This window comes from Stegastes partitus, unplaced genomic scaffold (assembly GCF_000690725.1).
Source record: "Stegastes partitus isolate 25-593 unplaced genomic scaffold, Stegastes_partitus-1.0.2 Scaffold1436, whole genome shotgun sequence".
Taxonomy (NCBI): domain Eukaryota; kingdom Metazoa; phylum Chordata; class Actinopteri; family Pomacentridae; genus Stegastes; species Stegastes partitus.
Window position 1 is genome coordinate 104,822 of NW_007579167.1, and position 20,435 is coordinate 125,256.

Consider the following 20,435-nt stretch of genomic DNA (forward strand, 5'->3'; position numbering starts at 1 on the left):
GGTTTGCCCTTCTCAGTTTACACAAGATAAAGTCTGCGCTTAGGTTCTGGGCCTTTGTATCCTGTCTGTTTATATTATTTCTGTGGTATGAGATAGGGGTGGCTGCTTGTGAACTTTGATTCCTCTTGTTGATGTGTTTTAAAAATGCATATTTAAGACAACAGCTAACTGCTCACATGCAGTGGAAAGTGCTGTAATGTTTAAATCATGATAAGAAAGACCACACCAGAGTCAAAGCTATGAAGCAGCAGCAAACACTGATTACTTCCTGTCCTTGTTTCTGTTCAATTCTGAGAAAAAGAATTCCAACTTGCACATGCTGTTTCACAGTAGGTCTCCATGTGATGCAGCAGTTTGTACCTTTATCTGATCCTAATTTATGCTGACCTAAATGACAATGTTTGTCAGCTCAATACATTCAAGAGCATTCCTTTTTATATAGACCTTTTCAGAAGAAGACAAACAGCTGCCTTATTTTCTAGGACAGTGTTTCTCAATGGTTCTTCAATGGTCCCTTGACAGCTCAGCAGAGTTAAGCATCCCTAGATCTGTAGCATCAAACTGATCAAAAAATTAGAACTGTCAAAGAAAACACTTAGGACTTCTTAGTTCCATCTTTATTTGGCATCCAACAAAATCCAATAAAAGCTTTAAGAAATATCATGTTTCACCATCACCAAAAACTGAATTTCTCCTAATAAAAATGTAAAACTAGAAAGTCAAGATTCATAAAATGCAAACATTAGGGCTGGGGAGTAAATGCGTATGATGCAAGCAACACGTTCTAACGGGCAAGTCAAAAAAGGCAGAGATCTACTCCTAAAGATAGTTACAAAGCACACAGACAAAAGAGCCACACTGAAGAAAAACAATTAAACAGAGGTTTTCCCAAGTCTAAGTAACTTCAACTGTGTTCATTCTAAGCTGACAAATGAGTCATCCAAAACTGTTTCAAACGACTGGATGTTTCAGTTTTATCCACAAAGCACAAGGAACCTTCCTAAGAAAACATTTCCACTTTATGATCTTCTTTCCCAGTGAAATATGACAACACCTCAGAGACATGTGAATGTCTTTACTGTCCATTAATCAAAGCAGTTTGATTATTCTTTCCCATTTTCATTTTAGGTCTGGGGTTGATGTCCACGTAAAATTAAGAATCCTATTGAACCTTTGATTTCATCATTCCTGCCAACCGTGTCATCCACTGGCCTATCAGAATCACAACGCCATTAAGGAAAAGATTAGACAAAAACAGATGTTGCCATGTAAATGGCCCATCCATCTGAGCTATAGCCCTGGTAAAGTCCCACCCAGTGCTGTGTGCTGCAGAGGGACACAGCTCACTTCCTGCTTCATCCTGCCCGTAGGTGGAGTTTGATGGGCATAACAGGATGCAGTGCTGTTTATGGGTACAACTTGATAGTGAGCTATGCAGGTGAGGGGGGAAGCTACTTCCAAGTTTAGAGTGAAGAGGCCTTTGCCCTCCTTCCCCCCTCCCCCTTCTGATGCTGCTTTGCTCACTCAAACCCCAAAAAGCAAGGCGGGTCTGCAGGCCCACTAAGCGTTGTGTTAGCCCGATCGCCGATGGTTGGGGGAGTGTGGTTGCAGCGATGCTACGAGGTCGCTGCCCCAGTTTGGGTGCCCAGGAGTTTGGGAGGGCGGCGTAAGCATCCGCTTCCCATTTCCTCCCCCTAGTGTGGCCCGCTGCTGCTGTTCCCACACCTTAGTCCACTGGACTCTGGTGGATCTCCAAGCCTTCGCTGGACCAAAGACATGAAGCAGCATGGCATTCACACCCAGGCAGTCCAGCCCTCATACAGCTGGGCCAGGTTGTCCATGTTGGTAGCCTCCTTGATAACGAAGTCCACCTGCAACAAAACAACAGTCCATGAGCTCGGAAATCAGTCTTTACAAACTGTCTTACTTTCTTCTTATTCAGAGGCCAAAGTTCAACCTTCTTATTATGACAACATATAAATGAACTCGAAATCTGATCTTTTCTTTACTGCACTCTGGATTCTTTCAGTTGAGACTTATTCCAGTGCAACTGTCATTGCAACAGAGAAGACAAACCACAGCTATATTAATAGAAGCGAGTGGATATTTCTGCACACTGCTCTACTACGAGAGGAGTAAAAATTACAAATGTGTGTTGGAGAGATGGATGCTTTTACAACTTGTCAACATTGGGATTAAAAAAAATAAAAAATCTCAAACCTGTGGAAATTGACTCTCAGATTAAGATCAGATGACCTATCAGGTAAGACTTGGTATTAAGTGTTGTGTTCAATGTTCAAAAGGATTCTGAGTAAAATCGGGGGCAAGGAAAACTTGATCCAGTGCATTTATCATTTTTGTTATTAAATTAACACTTCATATAATTCAGTTTGTTGAAAATCTCCCTGCTTCTCTTTTGGACAGTTACAGTGTCAATAGGGGTGTGCTACAAATCTTAATCACAATTGAGTTCATGAAAAAAAATGCTAAAGCCAAGAGAATTTCTACCCACAGCTATGAAAATTCTACTTATGTGATTTGGAAAGCAAAAGTGCATCGTAGACAGACACAGACACATGAGACGCATCTTCCATCAATGAGATAATATGTGCAACACAATGTTCTTGTTACTTTCTGCAGTACCGTTAGCGGAACTGTTCCGTTGGAGCTTATCAATCCTCTGCTGTTAGGGTTATAATTTCACCCCAGGGCGACTTTAAAAACTGAGCCGGCAACTCATCCCGAGTCCCCATCCTGTATCAGGAAGAAAACTCTCTCTGCATCTGTGATTGACAGCATCGAGTAAAACTGACTGCATGCCAGCTGCCACAGACGTTAATTAGTGTGGGAAACCAGGGGATATATTTATCATCAATGTGTACGCACAGATGTGTGCGTAGTGAGTGCGTACAATCACTCCCACAACAAGTATGGAATTTATCAACTTGTACTTATACGCAGGAATGTGCAAAAATATAAGCACAGCTCTGACCATGCTTACGCACATAATCTAGTGGTAGAATAGTGAAACTACAAATAGAAAGCATTCAGGGATTTTGACCACCGGCACATTCCAGCATGTGGTTGAAGACATATGCGGCATTTCCCAGCCATCAGTGAGCAGGATCATGCCGGCAGTGTTGGATGCCACAACTCCCCTGGCCCCAGCCTACATCCAGCTCCCTTACAGCCATCACCAACAAGCCGAAATCAAACAGGGACTTCACCCCATCGCTGGATTCGAATAGCCAAATAGCCGACTATTCGTTCGCTATGCTGGAATCAGGATATCAATTTTGATTTCAGAATCTCCGACATTTGTCACTATCTATCGTTGTTGCCCGGTGACCTGGAGAAACGCATGACTCATTTATTGAGCATCTCCAAGCAGGAGCTGTTGAAGATGGCTGGCTTATTGGTGTTACAAAGTGCAGAAATGTTTTTTAAGCATTAGAAAAAAATAAGCAATGACAACACAAAAAATATGTAAAGAACAGTAAGTATATATTAAATTCACAAGTGCATTTTTTATTGCTGGAAAAAAATTGCTGTGCGTTACCTGCTCTGTGACGCTCATCCTCCTGTTGGGATCGATGTCTCTGCCCTCAAGCTTGGCTTTCACTCTCTTCCACACACTGACTGCGTATGAGTTTCTCTCCTGGACAGCTACATCACAAGCAGCAGATTCAGAAGAGTGCAGTTGGATTTTAATGTAATCATTCATACTGCTCCTCATTCACTTGTAAATCTAAAATCCAATTCTAACAACTCTTTACTCTCCAACCATTTCTGACCTTACAAATCTGCTTAGCTGGGGAGTTGAACAGGTTTCTAACCATAGAGCATTGTGATGAGAGTGAAGAACAGTACCTCGTCCTGTTTTGGGGTCTCGTACAGCCCTCTTGGGGCTGGGGTTGAAACCTTTGCTGTTCATCTGCAGAGTGCTGGGTGGGGTATCAGTGGGGGTTCCCAGGTTACGTGGCAGAGCCTTGCGTGCATTCTGGGACATTGAATCTGGCTGGGTCTTCACTCCACTGCATCTAACAGCTGAATTCAAACCACATATAACTTGGTACAAGTTTACACAGGTTGTAGTAACAATAAGGTCTGTGTTTGCAGTGGTAGATGTCATTCATTGGTCAAATGTCAAGAAGATCCTGACCATCACAAAATACTTGTATGTAGTCCCTAGAGAGTCACTAAGGTGTCAGAGGAATACATTTTCCTGGTAGTCCATACCTGCTGCAAAGCTTGTCTGTGCTGCAGAAACAGGACTGGCACATTCACCATCTCTCTCTGTCACCAGTGGGGAGGCAAAGTCGACCAGGCCATTATAGACACTGTTGTAATGCACACACATACAGAAAAATGAGAGATTTATACAGGAATATCAAAAGTGAATGAATGAGAGAAAATGGGTAAATGAGTGTGAGTACCTCTGGCACTGGGAGTGCAATTCCTTCAGCGTAGCAGGAATCTCCTCCAGTAGTTCAAGTTGCTCCTGGTTGCGATTCTGCCCACTGGCCTGGACCACAGTGAACAAGACTAACTGGATGTTGTCTTGCCAAGCTTTGTACTCCAACAAGAAGTGACGCACACTACCCTCATATGCCACCTCTTCACCATCTGCCAATGCTGCCTCCTCATCCTGTATGACAAAATTAACAAAGGACTAGTGGGTACCAGCTAAAACTAATATGTCGTGTAACTGTATAAAAAAAAAAAGCCATGTACTGTCACACACAGCTATGTGAAACTGACTCTGGAATTATTTAGACCTTTTTACTTTTTTCACACTTTACATTTTTTATTTAAAGTTGATTCAATCTGTTTTTTGTCCAGTTTTTCCAAATTACTAACAAATAATGTTTATCAATGATAAAGGAAAAAAAAAACTTGACACTTTTTTCGTGAACAATTGTTGGACTCAAGTGTACCTTAGCCATAGTTCTCAGAAGATTCTTGACATCAGCCAGCTGGCGGTTGTGGTTAGACAGGATGGTTTTAATGGAGTCAACCAGCAGCTGCAGTGTCTCTCCACAGGACTCCAGCTGCTGTTCCCGCTCCTCCTGAGTCCTCTGCTCAATGCTCAGCTCCTCCTTCAGCTGCCTCTGGGCATAACTCAGCCAATCAGGACTGCCTATGGCCAGGTCTGACACTGGACTCTGTAGTAACAAACAAAGAGCTTAAAGTTGGCTTCTGCGGTTTTTGACAGACGACACCAAATCCAAAACCTTGATCAAATGGAACATCTGCATTAGTCCTGTGTCTACAAAGTGACCTTTTACTGCCCTCATGGAAATAACAGGATGTCCCAGCACTTTCAATAGAAGAAAGAACTGAACGGGAAATTAAGGAACTCTAACATCACTGGAGTGATGTACCTAAAATCTGGACTCAATAATCCTGGTCATTAGGACCAGCATTGAATAGAAAACCTCAAATCTACAGTAAGTGTTTGTGGAGGATTCACACACAAGACTCCAACATCTCCCTTCTCTCTGTCACTGCCATAGAAGACATAAAGAGAGATATTATCCTCAGCATGTATAATTCTACAGCCTTATTTTTCTTGTTGTTGAATGTAAATGCTTGTATTCTTCGTTATACTAAAAGTTTACGATAATGTATCATGAAAATTCACAATCCATATGCCTGCTTAAACCTATTCTTATTATATCAGAAACTGTGCGAGATAAACATATTGTGTTTAATACTATAATCATCAGTTCAAAGGGATTTCAGATCTGCAATCTACACGTTTAAGAAATTTACTCAAAGTAAGTTTCTAAAGGTATCTGGTCTCTGACCTCTCATGGACAGTGAAGATTAACACCCAAACACACCCATGATTTGTAAAACTTTCTGTATAACACAAAGTCACGGGGATTTAACAGGGGATTCTACTATGATGTGTTCTACTTTGATGGGGGCTTTTCTTTCTTAAGTATCGGGCTTCTTATGGAACTTATTTACTGCAATACTGCAAATGTCTTCTTTGTTCAATGACACTATACAAAAGTGCATAGTTTCTGCATTACTGAATCAGCATATCCAGAAGATCTCCACTGACACAACCTGCTGTGGCCCTCTCTGTCCCTCCTGGTTCTGAGGTTGCACACTGATCCTGCAGCTTCATTTGAAGGCTATTAGACAATTGCTTTCTGTCTGCTAAATGGGTCAATTTGGCTTCTCAATTCTAAACTGTTTCTAGATTAATCATCGCTCTACCAATTGGTTCCAGTGATGTTAATTATTCAAATTATTTAGTGATTACTTAACTGCATGCATTCATTCATTCATTTATTCATTGTTTGGGAACTAGAGGTCAATAAAATCAGAGTTCATGACTTCTGATTATAGACTGAATAAAATATTACATTTGATCAATTTTGTGAATATTCAATGTGAAATATGCCTGATAAAGGTTTATCAGATGGCCTGATTCAAAAGATCTGAGTGTAAATTTAATCTTAAAATGTAGTTATGCTACATGCACATAAATGTACAAGAACATTTGTAAATCAATACACATTCCTGCCAGCGGTTGTGATACCTTTAAAATATAGATGCTGATGTTTTCAATGAACCTTGAGCCTTATATGGCTAAAGATAATTTTACTTGAGTTTTTTTTCTTTTTTTCACTACCATTTCAGGAGTTACTGCAGGAAGCAGACCATGAAGTGCTGAAATTAATGGATAGTTGGGGACGAAGAACTACACACGTGGACAAAAATGTTGGTAGCCCTCGGTTAATGGAAGAAAAATCCACGATGGTCACAGAAATAACTTGAATCTGACAAAAGTAATAATAAATAAAAATTCTATGAAAATTAACCAATGAAAATCAGACATTGCTTTTAAACCGTGGTTCAACAGAATTATTAAAAAAAAAAAAAAAACATCATAAAAAAACCTCATGAAACATGCCTGGACAAAAATGATGGTACCCTTAACTAAATATTTTGTGCCACAACCTTTTGAGGCAATCACTGCAATCAAATGATTTGCTGCTCCAGTTGTCTCAGGTTTGAAGGGTGCCTTCTCCAGATGGCATGTTTCAGCTCCTTCCACAGATGTTCAATAGGATTTCGATCAGGGCTCATAGAAGGCCACTTCAGAATAGTCCAGTGTTTTCCTCTTAGCCATTCTTGGGTGTTCTTAGCTGTATGTTTTTCGTCATTACCCTGTTGCAAGACCCATGACCTGCGACTGAGACCAAGCTTTCTGACACTGGGCAGCACATTTCTCTCTAGAATACCTTGATAGTCTTGAGATTTCATTGGACCGTGCACAGACTCAAGCTACCCTGTGCCAGATGCAGCAAAGTAGCCCCAGAACATAACAGAGCCTCCTCCATGTTTCACAGTAGGGACAGTGTTCTTTTCTTGATACACTAAATTTTTGCATCTGTGAACATAGAGCTGATGTGTCTTGCCAAAAGGTTCCAGTTTTGTCTTGTCTGTCCATAGGACATTCTCCCAGAAGCTTTGTGGCTTGTCAACATGCAGTTTGGCAAATTCCAGTCTGGCTTTTTTATGATTTGTTTTCAACAATGGTGTCCTCTTTGGTCGTCTCCCATGAAGTCCACTTTGGCTCAAACAACGACCGATGGTGCGATCTGACACTGATGTGCCTTGACCTTGGAGTTCACCTTTAATGTCTTTACAGGTTGTTCTGGTCTCTTTTGGTACCATTCGTATTATCCTTCTCTTCGATTTGTCATCAATTTTCCTCCTGCGGCCACGTCCAGGGAGGTTGGCTACAGTCCCATGGATCTTAAATTTCGGAATAATATGTGCAACTGTAGTCACATTAACATCAAGCTGCTTGGAGATGGTCTTACAGCCTTTACCTTTAACATGCTTGTCTATTATTTTCTTTCTAATCTCCTGAGACAACTCTCTCCTTCGCTTCCTCTGGTCCATGTTTAGTGTGGTACACACCATGTCACCAAACAGCACAGTGACTATTTGTAACCGTATAAATAGGCCGACTGTTTGATTACAAATTTGTAGACACCTGTGATGCTAATTAGAGGACACACCTTGATTGAACATGTCCTTATGGTCACATTATTTTCAGTCTTTTCTAGGGGTACCATCATTTTTGTCCAGGCCTGTTTGAGTTTATTTTTTAAAATAATTCTGTTCAACCACAGTTCAAAAGCAATGCCTGATTTTCACTGGTTAATTTTCATAGAATTTTTATTTATTACTACTTTTGTCAGATTCTAGTTATTTCTGTGACCATTGTGGGTTTTTCTTTCATTAACCGAGGGGTACCAACAATTTTGTCCATGTGTGTAATAACTTAAAAATGTGTTACAAAGCCTTTGACACAGTTGCAGAAAAGTAGTGTCTAATATTTCTAATAGAAATACAGACTCTGTGGACAAGTCACAGATTAAACCCACCAATCTGTGCAGTAGTTGGACCTCCAGGGGAGACACTGTGCTGCTGAACTGGGCAGCATATGAACAAGTTTGTTGGCAGCGCTTCAGCAGTTCAAACAGTGCTGCATCCATGTTGAGAGCTTCAGGGGATCGGGTCCGAAGGCTTTCGAAATTGAGGATAGTGGAGCACAAGAAGGTGACCTAGAAAAATACAGCAATAAAATGTTCTTCAGCATTAGTCATCTCTCATCAAATGGTGTAGATGAAATGGAATGATGCTACTTAAATTGTACAAGGGGTCACTACAACATCAGCATGGCAGCAGTGTTACCTGGCTGGTGCGCTGGTTGTCTCTGGCCACCATTGCACGTCTCTCCCTGATTGTCATTTCAAAATCCTGCAGGACAGGTGCCAGTGCTGGGTTGGCTCCACCAGCCCACTTTAGACGCTGTTCAATGCTAGCCTCCAGTGACGCCAGCTTCTCCTGTGGACACCAGCAGTCAAACAACACAGGATAGGGATTTAATTTGAATCTGGAGTTTTTCAGTCACATCAAAACTTCTGTATACTTATAATATAAAATAATATATCAGAATATATATATATAACTTATAATACCAACAATTGAGGTAAGCCTTATTTATACAGTTAATTTTCAAAGATGTCAAGATTTCTTTTGCAAAAGAACACAGATGACATGTCCAACATTCAAACTGTTTCCATTGGATGTGTGTAACTTGTGACACCAGCAAGTCAACATCTGGGATACGTTCTCCTTTGAAGTGACACCGAATTTCAATGGCTCTTGAAGACGATAAAATGGTCAATAGCCAATCAAAACTGGCAACTTGTATCACATATGGTGTGACACTGCAATGAATCTAAATGCACAATATGGGGGATAAAGCAGCAAGAAAACTGATTTTGACATGCTTGTAGCTGGTTTCTTGTTTCTTTCTTCCGTGTAAACAGCTTACTACTTTTTAAAATTGCGATGAGAGATTAAGCAATAATTTTCTTTTATTTCATCATACATGCAGTCCAAACAGGGTGGTCCAAAATCACGAGGGACCAGAAAGGATGGTTTACAAGGTGCACGACTGACCTGAATGGCAATGATGGCTCCCTCATCCTGACTGAGCTTATACAGCTTCTTCTTCATGTTGCTGAGGATCACAGAACGAGGAGGAATACTGACGCTTAGAGGCTGATTATTGGGGCCCAGAACATCCTCATGCTGCCACTGGTAGTGGACACACACAAAAACACATACACACACATATTTAATCAACATTTAGGTAAATATAACTATTGGATCAGATTATGTATGGGAGACACTTGAAATTCAAAAACTAAGTGCTGGTTATATGCAGACCTCCAAAATGTTCATTGCATTCTTATGTATCATTTGTCTGTTCTCCATCTGCAATCCCAACCACCTCTGTCCACACTCTCACCCCAACTGGTTAACGCTGATGGCCGCCGTCCCTGACCCTAGTTCTGTCAGAGATTTTTTTTCTTTTTCTTCTGGTAAAGGGACGTTTTTTTTTGGTTCCTTTATACAGTCCCAAAGTGCTTGCTCAAAGGGATGGAACTTCAGATTATTGGGTTCTCTGTTTAAAATTTGTAAGGTCTTTGCCTTACTATGTAAAGTGCTATTAGATAACACATTGTGAATTTTTATCTACAAAAATTAACTTTATAATCCAGCTAGTACCAACTCTATATACTCCAAGCAAACAGTACTTTTACTGCTAATGAAGTTATGAATCAGAAATACTTAATTTATTCTGGAGGGGAAATTGTTGAAAGAAAACAGAGCATGACATCTTCCACAGCAACTGAACATGTCATTGTTCTGAATAAAATACTAATCATTAATTTAGTGTTCAACGCAGCTCAAAAAAGCATCTACATACACTTCTGTGAGTACCTGAAACATGGCAATGTGCAGCTGGCTCCTCTGCAGGCTGGCCTTGGCAGCCTCAAGGTTGATGTCCAACCTCCTCAGCAGGTCCACTTTCTTCCAGGCTGTGTCATAGGAGGAGGCCAGCACAGTGGCTCTATTTAGTAGCAGCTGGGAGACCCGACCTGACGCCAAGCTATGCTCCACAGCCTTCTTACACAGCTCATCCAGAGAGACCTTCAGAGTCAAGACACATAGTGTTTTAGAACAGAGTACTAGCTAGATATTGATTGATATGTAGAGGTCTTTTGTACACTTTTTAAACAGTAAAACAGCAAAAGTGCATATGCATACTACCCAGCATGGCATAGATGTCAACAGTTACTTATATGGGTAGCAATTGTATTTTCAGTATTTCCAGTATAAGTATTCCGTTCAGGCACAGGGTCGATAGTATGAGCATACTGCTTTTTTCTCTTCATTACCATCAACAATAGCGAAATTGGTACTGTTTTGTCTATGTGAGTCTGTGTGTGTATCATCACGACAAAATGTGGTCCAGGACACATCTACTCTAGTGGAAACTACCAGTTTTGAGGACTCTGGCAGGTGTTTATATGTTGATCAGTAGAGAAATGTTGTCAACATGAGCATCATAACTGTGGAAGATGCCGTCACCAAACTTCAAGGATGTGTGGTTGGGATCAGAATGAAATCAAACTTCTAAGCTGGGTGTGGTCTGACCCATGTGTTCTAAGAACTCTTGCTTATATGTATTCACGGGTTAGGATGTCAACATGATGACGGATGTTGCAGCTTGTGTGAGCCATTTGCAAAGGTCTGTAATTCTTTACAAAACACCTTGATCAACACTGAAAAATTTAAAGACAGGACGGAGGGATTGCTTGAGAAGACAAATCAGAAGGTTATGGTTATTTGCAAGATTTCGCTACAGATTTGACAAATACCAAGAAGCAAAAAGTAATCAATGACTTTGTTGATGCAATGTATAGCATATGTTTATCTTTAGTGAACAGTGACTGACCAAGTAAAATTACACACAAAACATACAGTATTTACAAATGATATGGAGGGTTAGTCAGCAGTCGCCAATTTTTTCAATAATTCATCAGGGTTGGGAGACAGGATCGCCTATTATTCCCTGAAAAGAACTTAAAGCAAGGTCATGCTGGGTGTACTGAGAGAGCATGGATCTCAGCCACTTGCTTGTCTGAGGCAAGCACCAGCAGAAGACCTGTTTTTAAGGTCCCCACCTTTAAAATAACCTTTTCCTGCTGGGAGCAAAAGCAAGTATGTAAAGTACCAGCAGGAGGTTCCAGAAGCAGCCTGACGTTTTGGTTTATTGGAGTATGTATATAAATGTCTTTTGAGTTTGGATAAAGGTGGAAAAAAGTCAGCAGAGAGGCGTGTGTCAGCATTCTGAAGTTGGATTTTCTGAGATGCATGTTTAGAGCCCATAGGCCTAAAATTGTTCCCACCCACTTTTCTTTGGCACTATGTGGAAGAGCATAGCGATCGACAATGACTTGTCATGCAGAAAATAAACTTCAAAAAGTTAACCAATATGAGGATATGTAAAAAAGAATATTATCAAAAAATACAAGAAAAATTGTATCTAAGACATATGGAATGTGTGAAAAAGCTTAACTGGGAATGGACCAAGAAATTCAAGTTACCCTCACTACTTCATTTATTATAAGACCACAACTAACTTGTGGTCTTATATTCACAAGACAAATATAATATAATATATAATGAGTGGCTGACTGGAATGAATTGATATGACAATAGTCAAGGCCATTGATGGTATTGTAAAATGACAAAGTTAATTCATAAATTGTCTTTTAAAACAGGTATATTTCCAAGCAAAATTGCCACAAACGCGTACCTTGCTCTCTGCGCCAAAGTCTTTTGCCTCCACCTGAGCAACAATGTCCAGACCAAGGGCAGAGAGGGTGCTGCAGAGGGCCAGACCGAGAGCTTGACTGGGCAGACCTAGAAGCATCTGTTGAACAAACTCAGCTGTGAAGGCCTTGATTGGGCGGGTCATCTGTTCCTCACTGACCACTGCCGCACCCGACCCTGTTGCACTGGGCTGCCGGTACAGAGTCTTCCCCAACCCAATTGGTCCATTTGTAGGCAAAAGGTCCTCAGCTGGAGGACAAGTACCTGACAAGATTTGCCAAACACAGGTCAATCAGCTGACAACCAAGACAAGATGGAATTACCAAAGCTTCATTCTCTCTCCCTGGAAAACCCTCTAGTACAGTTTAATTTTCTATAAGCGTAAAAAGATAATCCAACATTTTATAGCTCAACAAGGAAGAGCTGTAAACGATATACATAAAAAATATTGTTTTAGGCATTTCTTAAACAGCTTCTGTATAACATTAATCTAAAACAGATAAGAGACAAGCATGATGGGTTCATAGTGTCAATGTGACAGTGAGGAGGTCTTACCAGACAGAGTCTGAGAAAAGGAGGAACACAGCCTGAAGAAATCCCTGATAGTTTGTAGTCTCTTGAGGAAGAAGACCTCTTCCATCAGCTGACGCTGATGCAGACTGTCAAAGAAGTGAAGCTGTGTGGCCCGAGCCTCCCTCAGAACATCCACCTTCCTCCAGGACAATGGAACCTCCAAAGAACACAGCTGAGAATAATGAAGAGCAAACAAGAAATGGGTAAGAGCTGTGTTGTTGACAACCACAAACAGTAACCTTTACTTAGACAGGAAATGATGACAGAAATAATGTAGACTGGTGGCTTGAGACCTGTTTAAGGCTGCACCTGCAATTTTTTGGCCCACCTTCCCTCTCCCACAGTATACTGTACTAAGCTCAGTTACAGGTCCACAATATGCTCTGTGTAAAAATGTCACTTCACAGAAAAATGTTTGTTTTCAAAGTCCTTGCAAAACTGTAGAAGATGATAAAGGCTTGAATTTGACAAAACAGTAGCTTTATGTTAAGAACAGTTGGGTTTCATGAAACATGTAGGCTGACTATTCACTTCTGGTGTTGTAACTAGGAGGGCTAACATAAATGCATAGATGCAAGAAGATGGAAAATATAAATATATTTTGCACTAGAAAAATTAAAAACCTGTTAAGCAACAGACCTCAAACATTAGAAACATTTTTTTGTGTGCTATTTACGACCTATTATTATACTTGTGAAAATGTGGAGGTACCTTCTCTGTGAGCTGCCCAAAGGCAGTCTCAAGCTGGGTGAACATGCCATCAAAGGCTACTAACAACATTTGACCCGCAGACATTTTTGGTGAGTCCTGTCCCTGTCCATCCACGGTGCGAGGCTGTATCAGCTCAGAATACTGGGCACGCAACATTCTGAGCACAAAAACACACATTTTCCGTACATTAAACTTGCTCCACATTCTGAGTAGGTTTACAATCAGTTAAGCAAATGATGTGTATGATGAAATACATAAGAAGAATTCAACCTGGTGATGTGGAGGCAGTGGTTGTGCCCATCGTGGTCCAGCCCCGTGGTGGCCTCCAGATTGTCTACTAAACCTTGCAGGCCAAGACCATCAGAGCTCTGCTCCACCAGCTGTTCCAGCTCTGCCAACATGGACTCCAGGGTGGGTTCTCCTTTTATCATACAGCGCAGAGCCTCTGGAAAAATGATCTGATGGAAGTTGGTGTTCAGTTCCTAAAATGAACAACAAGAAAGCTTGGTGTCAGAAATTCCTTTTTCGTTTTTCCTTGCCAGAGCTACATTTCTGTACCCATTAAACAAGATAATATGCTACTTCTAGTTGTAACTGGTTTTGGGGTACACCTACCTGCAAACAGGTGTACACACCATTGGCCATGTAAATGGCCTGGGTAGTAGCTGAAGATGCAGGGAGCTCCAGGTCATGTGGAAGAAGTGGGCAGCGTTGTAGCAGAGTTGCCAGGGCACTGACATTTCCCATCATACCGCAGAGCTCTTCAAAAAACCAAGCCCCATCTCGAGATGTGAGATCTACTAGCTGCTCTCCAGCACTGGCTGCTGCACCCTCCATCACCAGGTTAAGTCTGTTAAAAAAAAAAAACCCACAATAACCTCTTTTTGTTCAGTCCCAAGTTATACAGCTTTTTTTTTTTTTTTCCAGGACCACTACTCAAAACACCACCACTAAAACAAATTAACCAAAAAAACAAACAAACAAACAAACACAAACTATGCGATGTACTTGTGGTGTGCGTAGCCTGCAGAAATGCTCAAAATGGAATTAAGAGTAAAACAAAAATATATATATTTTAGCAATGGTGCCACTCATTAATGTTGTACCACTAGCTACATTAGTGAAAAGACTTAGTGGAATAACAGCAAAGTAAAACACAGAATCCAAGATGTGCATTAAACCTGCAAAGTGTGCAGAGGGCAGAGGTGATGATTGCAGCGAGGCTGAGAGAGCCTGGGTCTCCATTCTCCCGTATGAACACTGTAATGCAGTGCTCAATCTCTTGCAGCTGCTCCTCGCAGGCTGCTACAGTTGTCCCCTCAGCCTTCAGCCGCTCTGCTTGATGGATCATCCGCTCATTGGTGTCAGCCACTTGGTGCTGCAAAGTTAACTCCACACTGGACAGGAACTGACAGGAGGTTGAAGGGGGCTGGGGGCCAAACAGCACCTCATATCTGTAAAGGGAGAGAGCAAAACCCATTAGAAGACAAACAGTAATAAAGCTAAATCAAGCAAAAAGAAACTATTCTATGCTGAGAGTTGTTTACCACATTTTAATGAGACTTATGGTCCTGCTGATGCCGTGCCCATCTTTGTGATGTACACACACAAATACACAGCAGACCAAAAACTGACCGTGGTGGAGACTATAAACCCCACTGACACAAAAGACAACGTTTCATTCAAGCTATTCAAATACTCTTGTTCCTCGAAATAAAGTAAAAAGTCAAAACGAGTACTTCAAACACACACACACGTGTTAAAAAATATTAGGGTGTATGTGTTCACGGCCTGGACCTTGTTCCTCCCATTCAGCTGACTCTTCAGGACCTGCATTACTCATTGTAATGATTTTTGACCACCGGCACATTCCAGCGTGAGGTTGGAGACATGTGCAGCATTACCTAGCCATCAGTGAGCAGGATCATGCCAGCAGTTGTTAGGATCACATATTTTTGATCCATGTTTTGATAATCTCTTATTATTCTCTTAATCTCTTCTTTTTTTTTTAAATCTTAAGGCACAATCAGCATAACTTGTAAACAACCGCAGCATGAGAAAACGTAGGTAGAAACAGGATTTGATGGTTTGTGTACATCTTTCCCTGTCACAAGCAGCTATCTGCAGGAGGGAGGAACTGAAGGTGCTCAACAGTTGGGTGCTGAGTGGCAAGTTTCTGCACCCATGAGATGGTGAAAGAAGGCCCAAGGACACGGAGGAACCAATCAGCTAGCTGCAACACATTCTGTGCACATCCTCAGTATAAGTATAAGTACACTGGATCAGGGAGAGGCAGTCAGTCAGACTTCGTGCCCTGACATAAACTCTAACTATCTGCTAAATAAATACATTGAGTGAGACCTAAATATCTTCTCCTACTGCTTCATTAAATGAATGCGCAGGAGCTATCTCACACATAGTCTGATTTCTGGTAGATTGGGATCAGCTCCGACACAGTGTTGGATGCCATAATTCCCCTGGCCCCAGCCTACATCCAGTTCTCTTACAAACATCACCAACAAGCCGAAATCAAATGGGGACTTCACGCCATCGCTGGATTCCCAAACATTTTTGAAGCCATAGACTGCCCGTCGTAATCAAAGCACCATCACAAAACAAATTTAATTATGTTAATAGAAAAGGGTTTCACTCAGTCAACGTACAAATAATTTGCGATGCACATTTGTTGCTATCGATCGTTGTTGCTCGGTGGCCTGAAGGAATGCACAACTCATTTATCGTGCAGAACAGCTCTGTGGGTGTACGCATGTTTGATAATTTTTTTTGTACTTACATTCTAAATTTCATTCGTAAGACAGAATTTAGAACCTTTTCTGCGCACTGATGATAAATGAGGCGTGATTCATGTGTGGTATTGAGTCTTAAACTTTCTTGTAATGAGTTCAGCTGTGTACAAGTTGGTCTGTCTGGTTTTGCAGTCTTGGGTGACTGCTCTGTCTACCAGTAGTGGAGCATGGCTCCTCTGATATTGCTACCAATTCCCTTCTTGGTGCTGTAAATGTATTGGACCATGTGCCACCTTATCTTAGCTGCTCTGATGCCTGACAGGAGCTTCCATGTTATACAGAGGCAGGTTATTGACCGGTAGTTACATCGGACACCCTTCTGGGGGTCCCTTATGATCAGAACCTTTCGCTCTTGGGTTATTTTGAAGCATCCAGTTATCCCACATCCTCCTCATGTAACCTCTCTCTCTCGGGTTACTTGTCTGGTAGCATTCCATCTCCTCCAGGTTCTTGTCTCTTGTCAACCTGTGCCTTGTTACAGTAGCCATTTTGCCATAAGGACGCCCTGGTTCCTCAGCACATGACACGGATTTGTTAACCCGGGCGATGTGGGAGGCAGTGTGGCTTTGATATTTGCATATTGACTGATATTGAGGTAGGTAGGCGTGGCAGCATTAAAGCATTGTATATGTGTGTGTATATATATATATATATGGCAAGCCATATAGGAAATTTTATATATATATATATATACATATATAACTGTCTGAATATATATAATGAAACTCTGATTTTATATATATATATATGAGGAGTTAATTTGCAAAAACAGATAACTCCATTTTTGTAGATTTTTAGAAAACTTACTTTTTCGTTGTTTGCTTGAAATAATAATGACATGACAACAATACAGATAACTTCAGTTTGATTGATATTGCGTCAGGTAGACGAAAAGTGGGTTTTCTGAAGGTTTGTGAAGGTGGAGTTATCTGTTTTTGCAATTGTATTTGAACTCTCAGTGCAAAGAATTTTTTAAAACTTTGTGTCATGTCATTTCTACTGAGTCAAATCTACTCAACTTCAGTTAGATTATCTCAAGCAAACAACACACACACACACAATACATTCTTAAACAAAAGGTTTAAGAAATGGGGTAAATGCTTAATTGCTAATTGACTAAATTATAGAGTTTACCTCTGTTCAGATATGTATTTGATGGTTAATACATGTTTAACACATACAAACAGCACAAGTCCGTCAACTTTTCTAGATGTTTGAAATGAGCATTAAAAAGTAGAGTCTTATTCAGCCTGAAACCACTATCAAATCTGCATTTCAATCTGATTTCATTTTAATCCTTTCAAAACTCTTAGCATTCGTCTTTTTAAATTTACAAAAATTCTTTACACTAAGAGTTCAAATACAATTATAAAGATCCAGTAGAACTCTGTAGGTTAAAAGGCAGAAATAGTTTCAAGTGCCTGATTTTTGCAGCCTACAGGTAAAACCTCTAAGTGAGATGGAATAAAACTTTGTCAAATATTCTTAATATATGTAGTAAAACTAAGCTGTCAAAAAAACACTCTGCTGCTGCAACAGATTCATGCTTCTTTTACCTCAACAGTGTTTGGCTAAAAACAGACTCAAGAGAATTGCCCAAATAATTTGATACATTTGCACGCAATACTTTTCATTCACATGTGGTAGCAAACTTCTTACACTGTAGAGCCCTGCTCCAACAAGGAATATAATCTGCTACTTGGTAACTACTACAGACTTTAACTTTTCAACCATGAGATGATAAGGACAATGAGAGCATGAGCAACACCAGGGCTGGCCTTGTAGGGCGTCAGCCATGAAGATTTTCAGCAGTTTCAGAATATACGGTTTATCACATGCAGCATTTAAGTGTTTTGCATAATAGCAGAAAGAAAAGCTTGCAGTTGTTCCTTACTGTCTATAGATGTGCTGGCAGTGCTCCATGTTCATGTCTCTCAGCAATTTCTCCAACCAAGCCTTCCACTGGTGGGTCCTGTGGAACAGTAGGGTAGCCCGTGGGTACAGCAAAGCCACTGTGGCATAGCTGTGCAGGTGCTCTAGGCAGCTGCGAAGGGCTGCTCGGCGCTGCTGCAGCAAGGAGCTCACCTCCGCCTCCAAGCTTTCACACTGGCTGATTAGGTGGGCCTGACCCGCATTCTGCAGGAAGGCTGTAGCGGGCACATAGCTCGGAGGTCCTAGAGGAATTGGACAACAACAAGATGCAGGACAGCTAAAGCACAGTAAAATAAAATGTTACATGTAAAATTTTAACAATTAATTATTACCATACTTATTTATTGACATTAAACTGAGCCTCGTAAACTACCAGCCTGTTCATCACATTCTACAGTGCTAGCAGATCTTATGGAAAATGTGTTTAACTGTTTTCTGGCAGAAAGCTGGATTCTAAACAGGAAGGCAAAAGTGCTGATCCTAAAGAATAAGGTTATAGACTTTTTACCCTCAATTAAATGTCAAATGTAGTCATAATCCTTTTTATCCTTGTTAAAGACAAGCTTAACACTTAATATTTTCCTAATTAAATAGATAATTTGAAAAAAAATTGGCTGAAAAAGGAGGGATGATATTTTACAGAAAACCTAAGAAATACCTAAAAAAAAATAAACAAAAAAAGGAAGACATGACTGTTTTTCAACCAGTCCATCCTTAAAACCCAGCTAATCACAAATCATTCTCAGTGGGACTAACCAAGATCTATAGGGCTGCTTATGTCCTGTAGAAGGCTGGCAAGCTGTGTGGCCTCCAAGCTAGAGAATGCTGCCTGGTACTGAGAGATCCATTGGTCCAGGTCAGCAAGCTTGCTCTGAATGGCCTCCTGCACAGTCCGCTGCCGTGACTGCAGCTGGGTATGTTCAGAGTATCTGTGAATAGGAAGGCTGGTTGAATAAGGTATATATGGAGCTAAATATCCATGTTGCATACACATATAAGCCCTTTCCCTGACTCCCATAATCATGTACTTGTGAAAGAATAAAGACATCACATGGAAATTGTTGGATTTGGCACATTTGGGCAGGCAAACACTTGAGCATCTTTGAAAGAGTGCCTAATAATTATGATGATACATACCAGAGACAAAGATGCAATAAATGTATATTTGTAGTATCACATAAAGAAAGTAAGCACTTTTATGACACCTTCAAATACAGCAAGGAATGGCTCAAAAAGAAGAAATGGAACGTTATGGAATGGAAGCAGTCAAGCTTTACATCACTTGCAACAGGAGGACTTTTACATTGGAGAGCGGGAAAGAATTTCAGCAAGCCAATGCCAAAGACAATTATGCAAAACACCAACAAGAAGTTATTTCTGCTAAAGGGGGCATTCCTAGCTCCGTAGAGTGTACTCTTTTTTCTCTCTTTTACATCAAACTAAATTGGCATGTATTTAAAATGGAAACCCCAATGAACACTGTCCTGTCTCAGACCTTTGCTCCAAGGTGAGGATGAGATGGTCTGGATGGTTCTCTGCCCCCTCCAAGAAGGTCATCTCCTCTCCAAGTTTGGCTTGTAGTCTTTCTCCTTGGCAGAGTAACTCTTGCAAGACCAAATACTCGTCCACTGCTTCTTCCACTTGTGGTAACACGGCCAGCATTTCGTCACGATTCTTAAACCAGTTCACCTGCACACAGTCCACACAGTACATTAATTACAGCCAAAATCCTTAAATGCTCATATGAGTGTTGTACTTTATTACAGGACTGCAAGATAAATCCTGCGGGTTTAATTATTACATTAATTGTTACAATGACTCAACATGTCTCCTGTTTCACTTTAATTCTCTTGTGTGTTAAGTTCATGTGTCATGACGACTGACCGTGCTTCGGTCATGCTTTTTATTTAAGTTGCATTGCTAAAGTTGTGCTAACCTAGCTTAAGTTACCCCCTGTCTCTTTATGTTAGCAATAATATTGCTTTAGTTATGATAACCTAGCATAGCGTTAGCTAACAGCTTAAAAGCCAGTGAGTAACTGTAGAAATGATGTAAGTGTACATGTGCTACCCTCACACTGCGTAGACCTGCACTGATAGACAGCCGGTTAACATTCCAAAGCTTCCTTCAATAACCACTCGAGGCTTTCCTTTCTTGAGGTTTACTGGTCTTTGGCAGCTTTCG

At 40.8% G+C, this 20,435-nt stretch overlaps 1 protein-coding gene across 1 annotated transcript in view; it reads right to left on the reverse strand.

Annotated features, from left to right (window-relative positions):
- Positions 1 to 600: 600 nt before the first annotated feature.
- Positions 601 to 20,435, reverse strand: part of smg1 (SMG1 nonsense mediated mRNA decay associated PI3K related kinase) — a 74,634-nt gene continuing 54,799 nt past the window's right edge. Inside the window, exons 46-64 of the mRNA XM_008299600.1 lie at positions 19,747 to 19,940; positions 19,008 to 19,180; positions 18,214 to 18,493; positions 14,694 to 14,966; positions 14,128 to 14,362; positions 13,783 to 13,994; positions 13,513 to 13,669; positions 12,784 to 12,973; positions 12,212 to 12,492; positions 10,330 to 10,539; positions 9,502 to 9,639; positions 8,728 to 8,880; positions 8,418 to 8,597; positions 4,938 to 5,165; positions 4,437 to 4,648; positions 4,240 to 4,340; positions 3,871 to 4,047; positions 3,560 to 3,666; positions 601 to 1,871 (exon numbers count right to left, since the gene is read on the reverse strand). Of these exons, the coding sequence (XP_008297822.1) occupies positions 1,794 to 1,871; positions 3,560 to 3,666; positions 3,871 to 4,047; positions 4,240 to 4,340; positions 4,437 to 4,648; positions 4,938 to 5,165; positions 8,418 to 8,597; positions 8,728 to 8,880; positions 9,502 to 9,639; positions 10,330 to 10,539; positions 12,212 to 12,492; positions 12,784 to 12,973; positions 13,513 to 13,669; positions 13,783 to 13,994; positions 14,128 to 14,362; positions 14,694 to 14,966; positions 18,214 to 18,493; positions 19,008 to 19,180; positions 19,747 to 19,940 (3,579 nt within the window). The 3' untranslated portion in view covers positions 601 to 1,793. The remainder of the gene's footprint in view (positions 1,872 to 3,559; positions 3,667 to 3,870; positions 4,048 to 4,239; positions 4,341 to 4,436; positions 4,649 to 4,937; positions 5,166 to 8,417; positions 8,598 to 8,727; positions 8,881 to 9,501; positions 9,640 to 10,329; positions 10,540 to 12,211; positions 12,493 to 12,783; positions 12,974 to 13,512; positions 13,670 to 13,782; positions 13,995 to 14,127; positions 14,363 to 14,693; positions 14,967 to 18,213; positions 18,494 to 19,007; positions 19,181 to 19,746; positions 19,941 to 20,435) is intronic.